This window comes from Syzygium oleosum, unplaced genomic scaffold (assembly GCF_021117445.2).
Source record: "Syzygium oleosum isolate NSW1041296 unplaced genomic scaffold, Sole_v2.1 Sole_v2.01, whole genome shotgun sequence".
Taxonomy (NCBI): Eukaryota; Viridiplantae; Streptophyta; class Magnoliopsida; order Myrtales; family Myrtaceae; genus Syzygium; species Syzygium oleosum.
In genome coordinates, this window is record NW_026607485.1 from 23,923,979 (window position 1) to 23,944,257 (window position 20,279).

General features: G+C 43.0%; 1 protein-coding gene and 1 pseudogene across 1 annotated transcript; one reads left to right on the forward strand and one right to left on the reverse strand.

The window, feature by feature from the left end:
- Positions 1 to 1,693: 1,693 nt before the first annotated feature.
- Positions 1,694 to 5,347, reverse strand: LOC115664623 (protein FAR1-RELATED SEQUENCE 5-like; annotated as a pseudogene).
- An 8,835-nt stretch (positions 5,348 to 14,182) lies between these two features.
- Positions 14,183 to 19,679, forward strand: LOC115676097 (probable xyloglucan glycosyltransferase 6). The gene is made up of 5 exons (XM_030598967.2): positions 14,183 to 15,177; positions 16,914 to 17,222; positions 17,459 to 17,749; positions 17,828 to 17,941; positions 18,534 to 19,679. The coding sequence occupies exons 1-5, from the start codon at positions 14,476 to 14,478 to the stop codon at positions 19,170 to 19,172; spliced, it is 2,055 nt and encodes a 684-aa protein (XP_030454827.1). The 5' UTR covers positions 14,183 to 14,475; the 3' UTR covers positions 19,173 to 19,679.
- Positions 19,680 to 20,279: the final 600 nt, after the last annotated feature.

The following is a 20,279-nucleotide window of genomic DNA, read 5'->3' on the forward strand; positions in this document are numbered from 1 at the left end:
CAGCAGCCTTCAGGCCATATTTCGCTGCGAAATCTGATTTGAGTCGTTGAGCTGAGCATTTTTGTACAATTGGTAGTTTAGGGTGTCGTGGAGCCGTGAAATTTTACGGATCTTGATTTGGACTTACCGTTTGGCCGAAACGAATTTTTAAAGTTTTACACGCGAAGTGAACAGTACACGTCTAGCAGCCTTCAGGCCATATTTTGCCGTGAAGTCCGATTTTTGAATCGTTGAGCTGCACATTTTTGTAGAATTGGTAGATTAGGGTGTCGTGGAGCCGTGGGATTTTACGGATCTTGATTTGGACTTAACGTTTGCCCGAAACGAATTTTTTAAGTTTTCCGCACGAAGTGAACAATACACGTCCGGCAGCCTTCAGGCCATATTTCACCGCGAAGTCTGATTTTTGAGTCGTTAAGCTGCGTATTTTTGTAGAATTGGTAGTTTAGGGTGTCGTGGAGCCGTGGGATTTTACAGATCTTGATTTGGACTTACCGTTTGCCCGAAATGAATTTTTTAAGTTTCTGCGCGAAGTGAACAGTATACGTCCGGTAGCCTTCAGGCCATATTTCACCGCGTAGTCCGATTTTTGAGTCGTTAAGCTGCTCATTTTTGTAGAATTGGTAGTTTAAGGTGTCGTGGAGCCATGGGATTTTACGGATCTTAATTTGGACTTACCGTTTACCCAAAACGAATTTTTAAAGTTTTCCGCGCGAAGTGAACAGTGCACGTGCGGCAGCCTTCAGGCCATATTTCGCTGCGAAATTTGATTTGAGTCGTTGAGCTGAGTATTTTTGTACAATTGGTAGTTTAGGGTGTCGTGGAGCCGTGGAATTTTACGGATCTTGATTTGGACTTACCGTTTGGCCGAAACGAATTTTTAAAGTTTTACACGCGAAGTGAACAGTACACGTCTGGCAGCCTTCAGGCCATATTTCGCCGCAAAGTTTGACTTTTGAGTCGTTGAGCTGCGTATTTTTGTAGAATTGGTAGATTAGGGTGTCGTGGAGCCGTGGGATTTTACGGATCTTGATTTGGACTTATCGTTTACCCGAAACGAATTTTTGAAGTTTTCCATGCGAAATGAACATTACACGTCCGGCAGCCTTCGGGCCATATTTTGCCGTGAAGTCCGATTTTTGAGTCGTTGAGCTGCGTATTTTTGTAGATTTGGTAATTTAGAGTGTTGTGGAGCCGTGAAATTTTACGGATCTTGATTTGGACTTATCATTTGCCCGAAACGAATTTTTGAAATTTTCCTCGTGAGATTTTACAGTAATCAGTAAGCTTAGAGAGAGAGAGAGAGAGACAGAGAGAGAGAGAGAGACACACAGAGAGAGAAAGAGAGTAAATTGCTATAAAGATGCAAAAAGAATTTCTGTAGACTTAATGCCAAAAGGTTTACTTGTTTCAAATAATTTCACAAACTTAATTCTGAGCCTTTCTATAGCTTCTGTTTTCCCTAACACTGCTAAGATCAAAATGATGTGCCAAAATCGGCATCAACTCAATAGAACGACATGGAGTCGGAGAAACGCTATACTAGAGAAAATGTGAGTGAAAAAGAAGAAAAAAAATCTAAGCTAAGATAATGCTTCGTACGGTCGACTTCACGTAACTTGCATCAGAGTCTCAATTTGGTCCTCCACATGTCTCCAATGACCATCTTAGATCGCAGATTATCTGGCCCTCGATCCAGCCGTCACAAAAGCCTGCGATTGTGGTTTTGACGCGGTAAGGAAGCTTCCCGATCACCATCCATTTCATGCCACAAGCATATAGACATCGTTGTAGACTACCTGAAATAAGAAAGATCCAAGTTTGAAGAATCAGTTCGAATGAAACATCATATGACACAAGCATGCATCTTTTGATAAGCTAATAGAATCAATGACCAGATGATGAGTAGCATAATCAGCAAAGAATGTATCTAAACATGTGAATGCCCCATTCTACTTGGTTCTCTAAGTAACATGTGAATGCCCCATTCTACTCGAACTAATTATCTCATATCTCAGCTCATATATATCAAAAGATTAACGCAAAATGCTAGAGCTGCCTCAGGAAACCACTGGTCCCAACAAATTACTGACAAAGATAACAAAGTTGATCAACCTATCATATCTTAACCTTCAACTTTGACTTATGGAATCAGCCTAAAAATGTTAAAGCTTTGCGGAGTCTACATTGAGACTTCTAGTTGCCATTACCTGCAATAGATCAACTGCATAGTGGCGACTTCATTGACTTAGAGACCTCCTGCTCGTGATAAATAAGTGAAGATGGAAAAAGGCATATACACATAAAAAGAGCAAGTTCTATCTACTACCACTATGTCGTCCCCAAAGCTAAGGATCTTTGATACGCGGCGCTATCACTTGTGGAACATATAGATGCTATATTCCATTCTGCTATTTTCCACCTTCCGACGAATTATGGGGCGACCGTGCATTGTCTATGCCTTCAGAATCGTTCAATTCATTCGTCCTAGGATGTGGAAAAAAATTTGATGGCCCCTGTACAAAGGTATAAATAATACATTGAGAAAAGGCAGTATGTTAAATAATGTGCCTGCATAAATATTATCTCAAATAATCCCACGTCAAAAAAAGTCATGCAACTTGTACCTAACTCAAAATGTTTCCATGGGATCTATTATGGTACTCCAACATCTATTGACAAAAAACCGTTATCAAGAAGTATTAGAATAGTTTACTAAAATGAAACAACATCAGGATCTAAAATGATTTTCATAATAGGTACCTGACTAGTGAATGGGGAAAATCCATTTACACCCCCTGGCGGCATGATATATGGTGGTTGCATCTACATAAAAAAATGATCTCATTAGCAGAATGTAACAAAATGCAGCCACGGGATCTATTTTGCTACTCCAACATCTATAAACGATACACCACTAACAATAAACCTTAGAATTTGCAACAAATTTCAGCCAATATAGTAACCCAAACTTCTAAATACCTGACTAGTGAATGAGGAAAATCCATTCATAATCCCTGTTGACATAACATATGGTGATTGCATCTATATAAAAAAATTTAACCAATTAGTATAATGTAAATATAAATGTTGAAGTCAAAGGGACACACCTGATTATGGAGATTGAGATTTACTATAGGACCACCAATGTTAGTAGGACGCAAGGTATTTCGAGTCTGATTTGAATATCTTGAATAATCTGGTAAATTAGTCACATCCTCCGTTGCTTGGACAACTAGCTCTACATTGTAAAATAAGCAATATATTAATTGCCATCATGTAGCATAAGTATAAAAATAAACTAAACACATTAGCTAGAACTCTACATTGCTCAGCTCACCTCGACTTTCTATTAGCATTGGGGATGTTCCTTTCTTAGATTTTTTCTTCTTTTTCTCACTTGAGCTTTTAAGCCTTCCATAAGTAGTTCCCTTTCCTTTTCTTTCGAAGGGGGTCCAATGTCGGCATCTCAGGCAAAGAAGTCTCATCATTATCATCATCACTAGCATCATCTATCACAATAAGACTTGAGTTGTATGCTGAAATTTCAGCCACTGTTACATCCAAGTTCTTCTTCGCTATCCTCATAGTATTTTCATCTTGGGCTCCCAAACTCATCACTTCAAAAGAATTTCGCATTAACGTGGAAAATCGATTAAATGTAGAAAGACCCGATGACATTTCATGAGATTCATCATTCACACACCCTTGCTTTGCACCCTTACTCCATCTTTTCAATATATAGGAAGATGGAATGGCTGAAACCGATATGTTCCTATTCAACACGTGCAAAGCATGGCGACACAACCACCCATTTGATTCAAATAGTTTGCACGTACAAGAAACCGAAAAGTCAACAGGGTTAAATTTGACAACATGTTCACCTGCAATCCCCTCACGTACGAGAATGTAGTGCAAAATTACCCCATCAAAAGCTTCACTTGAAACAAGTTCAGAGACACCTTGAAGAAATTCTTCATGAAACCTATGAAAAATGGTACAAGTATACACCAAACCGGCATGCTTCACTATCCTGTTATCCGCAAGCCGCGATTTGGGCGCCCCACGGGATTTATAATCATCTTGACCTTGAATTTCTCTCATATGTTTCAACTGTTGTTCATAGTGGTGAACAAATTCTACAAGGGTCAATGTCTTAGTCGACATTTTTTGGAAGACATTGTTAGTACTCTCACTCCTTTGAGTTGATCTTATTCCACAAGAAAAAATTTCACGACCAAAAGCCGAACTCCATTTATGTCTAAGGTCGTATAACCTCTAAAGCCAACTGTTATTCTCAGTACCCCACTCCTCTTCCATTTTCCTCCAAGTACATTCAAATTCATCTTCTGATTTGCACTTATACATAAATTTTGAGAAATATTTATCCTTGAACTCTGACTTGTGGTAAAGATATGGAATGTTTTGATTGGCATTTTTTCCAATGTGCCATGTGCATAAACGGTGTTGAGTATTCGGAAACACCGTTCGAATGGCTTTTGCCATGGCTGCGTCTTGATCAGTGAAAATGGTTTTTGGAGCCTTATTTTCCATAGACTTCAAAAACATCTCAAATAACCAAATAAATGAATTTGCGGTCTCATCCAACAAAAATGCACAACCAAACAAAGTATTCTTCCAATGATGATTAATTCCAACAAAAGATGCACATATCATATTATACTTGTTAGTACGATACGTGGTATCAAAAACCACCACATCACCGAAACAATCATAATCAAATTTAGACAAACTATCTCTCCAAAATAGATTTGTCAATCTACCATCTTGATCTACCTGTTGTGCATAGAAAAACATAGGATTTTGCATTTGCATGCAATGAAAATGATTCAGAAGACTTTTACAATCTCCACCACTTATATGAGTCAATCTTTCACTTTGCAAAAAATTTTGATAATCACGTAGGATGAAACCCAAGTTTTGGCTTCCTCCTGCTTCATTTGCCAAGAATTTATATGCCATGGTCCCTCCAATACCAGCCTTAGCCATGTCCACCAAAACACCCTTGCAAGTATCGGAAATCATTCTTCCACATCTTATCAAGTGCCTTTGATGTTCAGGTATAAATCCATGATTATGCTCGGGAACATACTCTATGACTTCATAAATACCATTCTCAATCTTCAATCTGATAAATGCAGGACAGCCACTTCTCACTTCAAGTCTTTCATATTTTCTTTCTTGTTCAGACGACTTGGCAGAATAACCCTCACAATTACACACAAAAGTGCGTCGAGTTATTTCTCCTTTGTCGTTTTTTCTAGTCTTAGACTTCCTCACTCCAAATCCTTTACCTATATCATAGGCTACATATTTATGATATGCTTCATGTCACGCCCCGAACCCCATCGAGCTCGCGACACACTTCTCTGGTCGAATGATGCGACATCCCAGGAATATCGCCGACCCAACTTATAATTATCAGAAATTTAAAACAATCAGCGGAAACCACAAATACCCGGACAAATAGCATTTGGGTAATTAAGGAGAATAAACCGACTCATTCTTCATTCAAACTTATATAATATTCACAATTTACAAGCCACCATATACATATGCACACCGTACTATAAACCACCAACATCAAAAGGATCGATAGCCTGGATACCCTATCTTCCAAAAATGGTACACCTCAAAAAGCCTATACCCAACCCCTACTCTAGTCCCTACGCCCTCTACGGGGCGTCCATACTGAGTCGGATTCTTCGTCCTCTGATTCTGAATCCCCCTGAACTGTCTGCTCCTCCGAGGACTCCGGCTCGGCTCCGATCTCAATCGGGTTATTGATGTCACCCGATTCCGCTGGGACTTCTATCTGCTCCTCCTCCACTGTCTCCTCATTGGACTCATACTCCGGCACGAATTCAAGGTCAACCCATTGCTCATACGGGGGTATATACTCCGGTTCTTCTTCAGGCTCAGCAGGCTCATCCTCAGGTTCTGCCTCGAGTTCTTCCTCCTCTGGTTCCGCCTCTGGTTCTTCCTCTGGGATCGCATCGAGATCCACGTCCATCAGATCGTACCCAGCCTGCGATTCTTCAGGTTCCGGTTCATGCTCAGCCCCCGAAGGCTCAGCTGCTGCAGGCGCCGGCTGAAGTCCTGACTGCGCCAGACTAGTCTCCAAACTAGTCAACTTGCCGTCGGGAGCTGGTATGGCAGACAGGTCCCAATCCCCAACTCCATCAAAGGGGACATCAAATCCACGGACGGGACCGAACTCATCTACCCCGTCCCTAAAGAACCAAGCAGTATATGTATGGACCTGCAAAAGGGGTAATCCTATATCTACCCATACTACTGAGGTATGCTTTATCCAGGTCATATTTTCATCGATCGGAAACTCTACAACATTGTGGTCGGTGTGCACTGGTAAACCAAAACGCTCTGGTGGCAACGGCGGCGGCGGATTCATGGCTCAGGTCGGGATTCTGAAATTTATGGTTGAAACAACCATGAGAATATATCTCAGTAAGCACACACCCTAAACCCCACCTAGGCTATCACGTACCTCTAGACAATCACAACCACACACATCTAACACATAGCAAGTACACAATTATGCTTACCTGGACCTTTCCAGTGTGCAACCTGCACGTTAATTACAACAACACCACATCCAATCACATGCACATTTTAAATTCATTTCATGCATTCATTTCGACCTCATCACACTCATTCCACCCAACTCGCCAGTGACCCACGTAATGGTACCGCCTCAAGTTCACTTCGATCAACTCATTCTCAACTCGCCAGTGACCCGCGTAATGATATCGCCTCAGGTACACTGCGACTAACTTATAACAACACTTCAAGGCCCGCGTAATGGTACCGACTCAGGCCGTGTATCTTGCCCGCGTAGTGGTACCGCTTCAGGCTCAACACCCACCACCTACGACACAACCCGCGTAATGATACCGCCTCAGGTTGGCCGTCCTCCGGTAATACCGGGCATCGTCCCGCGTAGTCGTATCACCTCAGGACGGATCAATTCCCCGCGTAATAGTACCGCCTCAGGGATTTTCCATTATCACACGTACCGCACCACACTCACTTTCTCACTCATTCACATGCTCAAAACTCACTTGCCAATAAATTGGCCAATCACACGTAGCCCGTGCACGCACTAATTCACACACATTTCTCATGCTCAATAAGCATTCGACTCGGCCATTTGACAATCAATTCAATTCGGCCTGAGCGTGCACATAACAAAGCACATTTCAATCAATCAATTGCACATTAATGCACCAAATTTCATCGCCACAACTCAGCCACATTACAAACACGCAATTAACATACAAATTGCCATTTTTCCACATCCAAACTACGGCGAATCAATTCCAGCCCTTCACGACATTTTCACGCAATTAATCGCCGAATCCAAATACCCAATTTACATACCGAATAACACATCATAGCACACAATTCAGCCAATCACAGCCCGTTTTCGGCCTCTAATTTCCCACCAAAATTTCCCAAATTCATTCCTAAGGCTCGCTAATCAATTCTGCCCCTAAAACCATACTAATCTGCGTCTAAATAAACCCGATTCCACATCAAATTTGTTCGTCGATACCCGAAATCCTAAATAGGGTTTAGAGCGCGACTTACCCGAACTCTAGACTGACTCGGCTAGAGTGGAAAGGGGGAACGGTTGGCCGGCGGCTCACGGCGGCAGCGATCGGCGTACGGCGACGGCGGCGATGGGCTGGACGGCAGCTTCCTTGCCGCGGTCTCTCACGGCCACGAGAGAGAGGAAGAAAGGGAGAGGGACGGCGGCGTGAGGGTGGTGGTACGGTGGCGGCACGGCGAACGGGCGGTGGCCGGCGGCGGCGGCTAAGGGAGGGGCGGCCGGTTCAGTGAGGGAGAGAGAGAGCTCTCGGTGAGGGAGAGGAGAGGAGAGGAGAGAGAGTGAGCCGTGAGATGAGAGAGAGAATGAGGAGAGAGAGAGGAATTTTGGTCTTAAATAATCAAAGACCAATTATTGATGCCCAAAAGACCATCTTGCCCCTCTCTCACAATCCAAATCGACGGCCCAGATTCGATCTCATCTTGAAATCGACGGCCCGGATCGAATTTTTTCCAAAATATCCAAGGACAATTTGGAAATTTCTCAAAAAGTTCAAGGGCAAAATTGTCCAACTCAAAAATTAGGGCAAAATGACCAAAATGCCATTCTCCTCTAATACTTGCCCTTTATAAACCTCCAAGGGTAAAATGGTCACTTTTCCATTTTCTTACCGAAATTGAATTTTTTTGAACGATTCGGGAAAATCCAAAGCTGTACGTTCCAATCACAGCGTCGTCCTAACGTCCCGTCGTGACTTCCGAATTTTTCGATACCCAATTTGGGCTCTGATTAATAATTGAATTTTATATATAACGTTACTCGAGCGTTTCTCAAACTAATGGGCGGCTTTTGGGGAAATTCGCATTTTCGACCCATGACCGATAATAAATCGAGTCACGTGCAAGTTCATTCAGTTCGTGACGACTTCGGTTGTCACTTAATTGCGAGGATCGATCGCTAGATCCTACGGGCTCGATCGTTTGGTATAGGTTTAGGGTCACTCGTCAATTCCTTTCGTGGTCCAGCGGAATCACCCGCGATCCACTACTATGACAGTGGCGAACTGATCCCTGACTATCCTTGGATCGGCCTACAGTGGTTCAAAATGTCACCTCGACAATTTTCGTGGTCGAAAGTCGGTTCACGATCGAGTTCTTTGGTCGCGCAAAATTAAATCCCTAATTAGCCTTTCCCTAATGGTTAGTATCCCAGGAATGATCAGTTCTGGGCGAAAACTACTACAAGTACGTTCATAAAATCAATCATTTCATAAATCCCAAATGGGCAATTTCAGAACGTCACACTTCAAGTTCACTTGTAAAAACCATTCCTACCATAAACTCAAAATCTTTTTCCAAGTCACGGGTAACATGTGCTATTTCATGCTGCAAGCAAAGAACAAAAAGTATTTAATATAGTGCTTTCACAAGCAAAAGAACATCCAACAAATATGTTTCACATAGTATGAGTTAAAGATTACCTCCGACTCAGCCATCGGATAACCTTACACTTGCGAATTAATTGACTAATCGTGAGCGAATCGGAGAGAGATGGAACCCGGGGCACTCGATAGATCCTTGCACAGGGCCGACTTAGCACAACCAGGTATTCCTGAGATATGACAAATCAAAACATAATGACCACATCTGAAGTAACAAATTATCCACAAAAAGAATTATAAGATGAGAAGAGAACACCACAAGCGGGTACAATGATAAGCAATGTTGTTTAAATCAGGTGATAATCAAACCAATAAACTTCCAAAAAGATATCAGAAAACAATAGCATTCTTGTACGTGATCTAGACATAAAAACAGATGTTGCTAGACATTAGCTTTTTAGGCCCTGGACTTAATGCAAGTATTCCTCAGTCTGCTCTTCGTTCTAACTCATGAATCATATTGAAAAATAAATAGGAAGAGGGAAGGGAAGTGGGGAAGAATGCTCCACCCGGGTCACACCAAACAGATGATTTTGAGAAGAAACAATGAGTACAACAATGACATGCCAAGATTGGAAGTACCTCAAAGGTAATTATGGTAGTGCCACAGTCAGTTTCTCTTCACCAATTCCCATGACATAGCTGCACAGGTTATTTATCGCATTATCATGATGCTTTATTGCAACATAAGCAGCTAAAAGAGATGATCGGAAATGGATTGTATTCTAATCTCACAATATTGGAAAGATGACGAACGTCCGGGAATGATCATATGCTAATGAAACATCACCAATAAAATTCAATCTCAACCAATACCACTGCCAGAAATTAAATATATGTCAATCTCAGCAACCAATAGCCAGGTTAAGAGTGAAAAACAAGCTCTTGGAAAAGCTTGAGTGCAGTTAAGAACTAAACAACCTATTGTTGAACACTTCTTTCCTTTTGAGTGAGCACATCATACAAATTTTACCCTCTCCTCCTCCTCACCTGCTCCTATATCTTCCATTTCCCACTTTCTACGTGCATCCTTACCTTCTTTTCACTCCATTACCAAAGTCTGAATCTTTATTTTCATGACCCCGTACCTCTTCGTACTATTGGACCATGTAAAGCAAAGGAGACCTAAGCAACTTTTACAGGATTTTAACAAATTCTCCACCTAAAGTGTCATACATGACAATTCTTACAAAATCTTCACTTTTTTTTCTACTCATTGGAGGACATAAAAGAGAATAGGGCCATAACCCAAGCACATAGAAACCACGCGAGCATTGGTACTTTATAAACGCTTAGCGGCTTATTAAGTTTAAGAAAACCAGAATATACTGTTCAACAAAACAAACACCAAAATACATGAATATCAGGACTGTTAGTTGCTCTCACACCCCTCTATCAGAATTTTCCCTTTCATCGTCTGATTTCAAGTGGAATATATCAATCTTCAAATTTTCAGCTAATAAAGTATAATTGTACTTCTCTAGAGGGATCTTTTCTGCACCATGAAATGGTCTGAAACAGATCACAGCACCAATCTAACCCTAGAGAAGGACATCAACCAAGGCAAGCTTCAATCATAACATCCAAGGATATGACATATTAGAGACCCTTCGTTTCCAAGGTAATTATAACTTATGGCAGCAAAAGGTTTTTCCCTTCATGGTAAATTGTGACCAGAAGAACCAGAAAATGGTAAAGTGACTTCTGTTGCATCCCAACAACTGCACCAAGGGGAAGGTGACAGATCGTAAACGGACAGCATTTCATAAAATACGCTGAAGAGAATTGTACCCACATGTTAATCTTACTAATATTCAGTACCCGACTACTAAAAGTAGCATTTTAGCTTACATTGCTGGCTTACAATATAATATGATGTACTCATCTAATCGAACAGTAACCAAATGAAACCACTGCAAGATGCTAACTCACCCAACATCCATAGAAGAGGCAGTAGTTATTCTCATCTCTTAGTTTCATCAATACAGCCAGCAGATCCTGTATACAGTAGAAAGCAGTCATTCATTACTGTAGTGCCACTTTTTCCATGAGTCATACTAAAAATGATTCAGCAATGAACTTGGTGAACTGATGCTTATGCAACATTTTATATTCAAGAACTTTTTTTTTTGTCGTGATATTCAAGGACTTGAGAGAAATAACAAATGGTAGATCTCTGACAAATTTTCCACTACGGAATTTCAGTCACACAAATGAACTTCCGAAAGTTCGGAAGAGTTTTAAGATGAACCGCAAAGAAAGGCAAAAGCAGTTGGTTAATCAACTGAACCTCCATCTTCAATCTGATGAACATAATGGGTGACAAACGTTTTCACGAGTTATGGAAAAAGAAGCATTCAGTTGCACAGCATAATGAATGTAGAAAATCCTCTTACTGATCTCAGTCGTGCACTACACATCACTAATTCACTGTCATTTCACCTACTTTCACTGCCATAGAACCAAGGATGCAACAAAAGCATATGATAGTCTGAAACTAAAACCTGACTCTATTAAAACAATATGTTTCACCATTTCTAGGAAACAAAATGAACAAGCCAAAGCCATTTAAATGTAATGAATGAAACTGAGATTTAAAGAGAATCTGGATTCTGGTATATGACATCAAAGAACATAGCTCTTCCGTAATTACTTCCTCTTCCTCTTCATCCTGTTCACCCTCTTCCTCGCCCTCATTCTTCTCGGGCTCCGGAAATTCCTTATTCTCTAATTGATCCAGTGCAGCCTTTGCCTTCTGGAAATATACAAATATCCTCCGACCAAACAATCCTAGAATGATGAAATACGCAATTGACCATGGAAATCTCCTCTTACCAACGACAAAACAAAATCACCTCATAGCATCCAAGCCGCCTATGCACATAAGGCGCACAACCCCATCTGACTAAGGTACGGAACCAAAAAAGAACGAGCCTTTGTAGCTAAGAAAGAACAGAGCAGCTCGAAACAAAAAACCTAACCACGATCCCAATCCTCCTAACTCCACGTCCGCGAGACTGCGGCATCAAAACGAAACTAATCTGCTCTATCAGATCGCTAAGGCCTTGGTCTTTTCCAAGACAATTAAAAGCTAGGACCTATAATCCAAAACCGAAGACAGACACATCGAAAAACCTCAAAAGAGCTCGAAACACCATCGAACCTCAAATAGCCATGCTCACACTTGAAGCAAGAAATAAATGTGCCTTCATCTAGAAATTTTTGGCATCACTGATGATCATTCACGGGTATATGCACTCTTCCATACTCAAAATGAACATTAACTTCCTGACTTAGAATGATGTATAAGCCACAGGTGATCAGTCCCGTGTAGTACATTTTAGAAGAACATATGAAACCAGCAGCAACGTCACAATTCTAACTCCTACATGGTTCCTCATTAACTGCTTCTAGAAAAAGAAGTGAAAGCATATCAAGGCACTCAAGCTATTTCATCCCATTTGTTCATCTAAAGGGACCAGGGGATAGTGCACTCGTTTGTAATCCATGACGAACACTAGTTATTCTCTACATCAACTGAACACTGCAATTTAAGCAGCAACCCAAAGAAGGCTCATAAGCATCCGAAGTAGGTCTGCAGAAACTCCACAATCCAAGATTCCAAACGAGATTTTCAAGATCCAAAATTATTGCCACTGACCCAAACCGTTTGGTGCTAAAAAAAAAAAGAGAGAAAGAAATGAAGACCACAGTCAGCCCTGATCCTCTTCCAAACCTTCACTACCAACTATTCTGAAACTGCTCTAGCTCTGAAGCTTACTGAGCATCCATCTCCGATAAAATAGGAACACTAGAAACAAACTCTCCTAGTGTATTCGCTCACACTTCCATTTCCAAGGCGACGTCCTTTACCACCTTCACAAGCTCCCGATCACTCTTACCCCTCCAAGCACCACTTCCGCAACATAAGCACGAATACGAAGGAAAAAAAAATAAGACTCCACGCGACAAACAAGACGCTCGAACGGAAGCCGAGAGACACGGACGTCACCTGAAGCTTGTCCCCGGATTGACGAGGCGGCTCATCGCGGGGGGACAACAAATGGCCGGCCCGCTCGAGATGGAGCACGGCCTTCACCGAGGAAGGTGGTGCAGGCTTGCCGGCTGAGAGGAGGCGCGGGAGGCCCCTAGAGCGGGAGACGCCGAACCGATGCTTGGCCCGCTTGGACTTACAGCAGAGGTCGACGAAATCGACGGAGAAGAGACCACCACCGCTCCCCCATCCGCGGCCGTTGGGGAGGAGCACCAAGCTGGGTTTGGCGGCGGAGGCCACGGGGCGGGCGGGAGGAGGAGACGGCGGAGGTCGAGACCGGCGGGTGAGGGGCGGGCGAATCGCTCTCGGGCGGGAGAGATTTTTGAAATAACAGAGAGAGAATGTGGGGCTTCGTCTGAGAAGAGAGGAGCGCCGAGGAGATAGAGAAGGAGAGAGAAGGAAGGTGAGGCCGCCATTAATGAAGAAAGAGAGAAGGAAGAGATTGGAAAGGACAAGGGGGGCGTAGGTTTCAACATGCAGAGGAGGAATGCAGGCTAAAGGAAAGAAAAGTTTAATTTTTTTTGGGCAAAAAAGGGGTCCCGGCCCGCCGGTCCCACCCGCGCCACGTGGACCACGTGGCGCCTTGTGAGTGGTTGGGGACCACGCTGACTTGGCAGTCCGGGACCACCTAATATTTTCTCGACCTTGCGATCCCGAAATCGATCGCGGAGCGGTCCCCAGAGAGAGAGAGAGAGAGAGAGAGAGAGAGAGAGAGAGAGAGAGGAGAGGAGAGGAGAGGGGGAAGGACGACGATGCGTGGAGGACCGGGGAGGGGAACGTCACGCGCCAGAGAAACCACAGCGGGAGGCGGCTGACTTCAAACATCAGCCACACGACTCCCCCCCGTAAATCCGCCATGGCCCTCCACTCCCCGGGATCCCACCCCACCACTCTCTCTCTTCCTTCTTCCTCCTCCTCCTCCTCCTCCTCCTTTAATGGTATTATTATTATTATTATTATATTTTTTAATTTTCTTTGTGGGGTCTAATTTGTTTTTTGTTTGCGTCAGCGTGAGAGAGAGAAAGCAGTCGCACATGTCCATGTCCGTGTCCATACCCGTCTCCGCCCTTCAAATCCTCCCCCCCCATCCCCAACCAATCCCAATTCTCCCTCCCCCGGCCGCCACCTGACGTCATCGCCCCCGCCACCACCGTCCGCCTTCCTCCTCCTCCTCCTCGCCCCCCCCGCCGCCGCCTCCATCTCCCGATCCCGCGCGCCGTGATCATGCCCGCGCCCCGAGATCTGATCGTCGTCGTCGTCGTCGCCGGCGCCGGCGGCAATGCGCCCATGAAACCCTCCCTCCTCTCGTAATCCCCCTCGCTCCGTCCCCCTCACCCGCCCCCGGCCCCGGCCTCTTTCCCGCCCGCGCTGCCTCCACGCCCGCCATTGATGTCTCGAGCGCCGAACCATGAGTTCCAGGAATGGTGGAACAAGCAGCGCGAGCGCGGCCTCGACCCCTCCTCCCCCGACGGCGGCGGCGGCCCCCTCCTCCCCGTCGAGATCCGGACCCCGCGGTCCGATCAGGCCGTGGAGAAGTCCCGCGCCCGCAGCGCCCGCCAGCTCTCCTGGGTCTGCCTCCTCCGGTTCCAGCAGATCGCCTCGCTCGTCGCCTCCGCCGCCGGCTCCCTCGTCTCCATCCTCCGCACCGCCAACCGGAGGATCGCCGCCTCCCCCGCGGACTCCTCGTCGTCGCGGCTGTACCGGATCATCAGGTTCTTCCTGATCCTCGTGCTGGTGCTGCTAGGGTTCGAGCTGCTGGCGTATTCCAAGGGGTGGCATTTCAGCCCACCCTCGGTCGGGTCGAAGGAGGTGCTGGGATTCGTGGAGCTGGTGTACGCGAATTGGCTCGAGATTAGGGCTAAGTATTTGGCGCCGCCGCTCCAGAGTTTGACCAATGTGTGCATTGTGCTGTTTCTGATACAGTCCGTGGATCGAGTGGTGTTGGTTTTGGGCTGCCTTTGGATCAAGATTAAGGGGATAAAGCCGGTGGCGTCGGTTGATTATGAGAAGAAGGGAGACTTGGACAGTGAAAGTGGGGATGAGGTGTTTCCCATGGTGTTGGTGCAGATTCCGATGTGCAACGAGAGGGAGGTAAGAACATGTAGGTTCCTCTCTTCTCTCCTGAGACGCCATTCTCGATTCACACATTGCTATTAGCGAAGTGGGGCGGCGGTAGTTAAGCCGTGATTACAATCTGGTTCTTTGTATTCATTTGGAGTGTTTCTCCATGACGGCGTTTACTGGAGAGAGTTTGAAGTTTAATCATGCAACTTCATCGCACCAAACTATCGATTTAGTCAAACTCGGGAGCTCGGTCTAGCTGTGTGCTATACCTTGGGTACAGGGCTTGACATTCATGTTTATCTTAAGATTAGGATGCAATAGTTGACATCATGTTAAGGTCACTCCATTCTGCGGGCACAGTCGTGAACTTGAGATGAGTGAACCTTTGGAGTTTTTGGACATATTTCCAAGTAACTTAGGCAAGACTTGAACATGAATATGCATTCTTTTCTGTTTCGGTGCCTTTTCAACTCAATTTCGTTGTTTGCCTTTTTCATTTTGTTTTCTTTTTTTGGGTGCGGGGGGCAGCAGCATGGAGATGGTTGGGCAAGAGGTTAGTGCCGAATTTCCTGATTATTGATAAAGAAAGCCTCTTTCGAATCTCTTCCAGGATTTTATTAGGCATTAGTAATAAAATATTTTCTTTCGGTCATTTAGTAAGCATCTGCACTGCGTGTTTGCTACCCTCCGGGGGACATTTGTGTGTAAGACTGCAGATATACTGCTAGTGATGGTTTGTTCCTATGGATTACTTGAGTATTGTTTGCATTTCTTAAGCATTGGGATTTACGTAAGGCCCGCTCAATGAAGAAATGAAGTTCGACCAAAGCCATTAGATGGCAATGGCATGACAAGGGCAAAATAAGTTAGTTATTGTAATTAAATCTCTCCACATTTTAATTGATTAAACAGTTTTTGATTAATTTTAGCAGATAAAATTTCACTAATGGAGAAACTAATAAATCTATTGTTGTTGTCAATAATTGACTGGACAATTTTCCATTAACCATCGTGTTGACTCAAGTGAAATTACGAATATTTGGGGTAAGTATAGCATCTATTTGCTTGAAATTTTAACTTTTCACAATTTCTTTAGCGGTTGGGCTTTGAAAGTTCCAACTTATTGAGAGATAATGGGGTCAACTTTCATGAATTAATAGGCTGAGTGGGTTCAAGCTTTATAAATTTTGATTAGATAAATTAATTTTTCTTGACATAAGCCGCACATATTGCAAAATTTGGCAATCGAGTGGGGTCAGTTGACCCTCTAAGCTTCATTACTCTCCGTCCCTGATTGATTGTTTATCTTTTAAGCATCGTTGTCACTTTACCTGCTCCATTTAGATAAGCAAGACCCACATTTATGCTTTCTTTGGCCATAACAGGAGTAATAAATGGATGCTTGAGCGTTGAAATTTCTCTCTTTCTATAGCATTGCTGGGGAAGCTGGTTGTGAGATGAATTGCATTGGATAGTCTTATCTTTCAGTTTGTGCAGATCCTTTGATTGTGTACCGTTCCTCTTTCGTACCTCAGTATAATGGTAACGCCACTAACATATTCTTGATCTTTGAAATGAATACTTGATCGTTGAAATTTCTCTCTTTATATAGCATTGCTGGGGAAGCTGGTTGTGAGATGATTTGCGTGCGATAGTCTTATCTTTCAGTTTGTGCCGATCCTTTTGATTGTATACCGTTCCTCTTTCCGTACCTCAGTATAGAAGTACCACCACTAACATATTCTCTCAATGGTTTCCAACAGGTTTATCAACAATCTATTGCAGCAGTATGCATACAAGACTGGCCGAGGGAAAGAATGCTTGTGCAAGTTCTAGATGATTCCGATGATTTAGATGTTCAACTTCTGATCAAATCTGAAGTTCAGAAGTGGCAACAGAGAGGTGTGCGGATAGTCTACCGCCACCGTCTTATACGCACAGGATACAAGGCAGGAAATCTCAAATCAGCAATGAGCTGCGAATATGTGCAAGATTATGAATTTGTGGCAATCTTTGATGCAGATTTCCAGCCAGGGGCAGATTTCTTGAAAAAGACCATTCCTTACTTTAAGGTACCTCTAGAACAAACTTTTATGAAAGCCGATACATAGTTGAAGTGTTCCGCTGTGTATCAAAAGAAATTGATAAAGGAAGCTTGTCAATGAGTTCTGGCCAAAAGAAGGAAAAGATTGCATGCGGGCTTTGTCGATTAAGCTGATTATTGATGAGCGAAATGTTTGGTTGTTTTCCATTTCAACTGTCGGTAAATCAAAACTTAACTGACTGGAAGTTATTATTTTCTTTCAAGGGAAACGATGATCTAGCATTGGTCCAGACAAGGTGGGCATTCGTGAACAAAGATGAGAACTTGCTTACGAGATTGCAGAACATAAATTTATCTTTTCACTTTGAAGTTGAACAACAAGTTAATGGAGTGTTTATCAACTTCTTTGGCTTTAATGGGACTGCTGGTGTATGGAGAATTAAAGCACTTGAGGATTGTGGTGGCTGGCTCGAACGAACAACTGTTGAAGACATGGACATAGCTGTTCGTGCTCACCTTTGTGGATGGAAATTCATCTATTTGAATGATGTTAAGGTGGGTCGTGGTTGACTTCGCATTTGTCATACTTCATGATGCCATATTTTATGCTCATCTTCCTATGTCTTCGTGCAGTGTCTTTGTGAACTTCCGGAATCTTATGAAGCATACAAAAAGCAGCAGCACCGCTGGCATTCTGGTCCTATGCAATTGTTTCGATTGTGCTTCTTTGATGTACTCCGTTCAAAGGTAAGGTCATCAAATTACAGCTATTCGCATGTTCCTGAATACATTAGAGACTAGATGATTGTTGAAAGGGATCTTAAGGCAATGATGAAAGACCAGAATCAAATTTTGAATTCAACGATTAAGCGATTATTCGAGGATGTTGGGCCTTTCGTTTGTTTCTTTTTTCATTGCTAAGAATTTAGGATCAACTTCAATACTGTGTCTTGAAACTTTTGAAGGTAGTACATGTTGCTTATGTAGGCAGTGTGTTAGTGGGGAGGTCTTGATAGTCATTAGAGCCAGGAGCTGCCAAAACCACTTCGGTTTTGCACAATCAGCTTAGAAGCTAACTCAATGCTACAGTCACTAATATTCGCTTTGTCGATGATTGGTTGGTATTTCTTTTATTGCCTTAAATTTTCTGTAGCTATCAAGGCAGAGTACATATTTATTACACTTCGGTGAGATATTTTTTGCATTTGTAGGTAATTTCATCTACTTGTGTTCTCATAGATGGTATAGTGGTCTACCTCCAACCAGGCACCGTCTTTTCGATTTTGTCTCTTTCCTGTTTATCTGTTTTTGCTCATACCATATCTCTTTTTCATTACAGGTTTCCTTGGCCAAGAAAGCCAACCTTATATTTCTGTTCTTCCTCCTACGAAAGCTTATCTTGCCCTTTTATTCATTCACTCTTTTCTGCATCATTCTCCCGCTGACAATGTTTCTGCCAGAAGCTCAGCTACCAGCTTGGGTAGTTTGTTATGTTCCTGGGGTTATGTCCATTTTAAATATCCTTCCAGCTCCTAGGTCTTTTCCATTTATAGTTCCTTACCTTCTTTTTGAAAACACCATGTCAGTGACCAAATTCAATGCCATGATATCTGGACTGTTCAAATTTGGAAGCTCCTACGAGTGGATAGTTACAAAAAAGTTGGGAAGATCATCAGAGGCTGACCTACTTACCTTTGGTGAAAAAGAATCTGATCCTCTGCTGGAGACTTCAACTCTCCACCGGTCATCATCAGAGTCTGGCCTTGCTGAACTGAATAAGATGGAGATGACTAAGAAAGCTGGAAAACTTAGAAGAAATCGGCTGTACAGGAAGGAGCTTGGTCTTGCATTTATTCTATTGATGGCAGCTGTTAGAAGCTTGTTGTCTGCTCAGGGAATTCATTTCTACTTTCTTTTGTTTCAAGGTATCAGTTTCCTAGTTGTTGGCCTCGATTTAATCGGAGAGCAGGTTAGCTGATTTTTTTTCTTAAGTTGCAGAGAGGCTCTACCTATTTATTACCGGTTAGCTCACGTGCCCAAGTTTTTATCCATTTTTTTGCTCTGATATGGAGCTGTGGCAATCAGTGCCGGTTTTAACGGCTAAAAGACACAACTGCATTGCTTTGTGATTGGGTCACCTTGTGGAACGATTATTTACTCGTGACCAAGGGACTACTATACCATTGTTGTTGTCAATCTGCTACGTTCTGTCAAATCTCTATTTCATCAGGCTCTCTAAGGTCCGGATAAAGACTTGGAAGTTGTGAGGACAGTGATTTTTGCTTTGAGTTAATTGTTCAGCCCATTTTGTTGTAGAGTCGCCGGACTGCATAGATTGAGGCAGGCACTTAAAGATTATAGGTTTGGAAATTCTTTTAATTTGTCATTGGTAATCTATGTACTACATATACTGGAAAGCTTTTACTTGTCAAAGTTTCCTGTGTTACCAATGGATAACTTAGTATACTCTATTTTGGTTGTGAAAGATCTCATGTATGCTTTCTACATTCTGATAGTCTTTTACTTTTCGCCGCTTATGCTGCTTATGGCTGAGAGCCTGAGACTGGATTGACATTGAAGTTCGGACTCCGGACCTGTGCAGCTTTTGCCCATTTTTGGTGCTCATGCGAAGGCTGTGATGACATCACTAATTCTCTTGTTCTGCTTTTCCAGTCGACGTCTCAGTAAAAACTGCATTTCTCTTGTTAGACAGAAGCCAGTAGGTACTCCACTACCCATATTAAAGCTTGATAGTCAGGAGTTTTTTCGTTTTTTGATAGTCAGGAGTTGAAGCACATAAGAATTTAACTTTTTCATGGCATTTTCCTAGCCCAAAAAAAAAAAAAAAGATTACTTTTCATTTTGAGTAATGTTTCTCCCGATGGCTTCAGGACCCTTTAAGTACAAGATAATTTAGGATACCCCAAGCGGAAAGAATCCTCGCGTTACTAGTATCTCTTTACTTAGAAGACAAAATTGCAAATGATGCCAGGTCATATTTATACTTGCCCATTCAGGAAGTGACACGTGTCTCTGTGGGGGGGCTCACCCATCAGAAATTGACTAAGTCTTTCCCCCTCTCTTC

Excerpts from the sequence above, each read along its gene's own strand:
- LOC115676097 (XM_030598967.2), top strand. The coding sequence starts at position 14,476 with ATGTCTCGAGCGCCGAACCATGAGTTCCAGGAATGGTGGAACAAGCAG. Across the intron at positions 15,178-16,913 it reads CGATGTGCAACGAGAGGGAG|GTTTATCAACAATCTATTGC; the intron begins GTAAGAACATGT and ends GGTTTCCAACAG. Across the intron at positions 17,942-18,533 it reads TTGATGTACTCCGTTCAAAG|GTTTCCTTGGCCAAGAAAGC; the intron begins GTAAGGTCATCA and ends TTTTCATTACAG.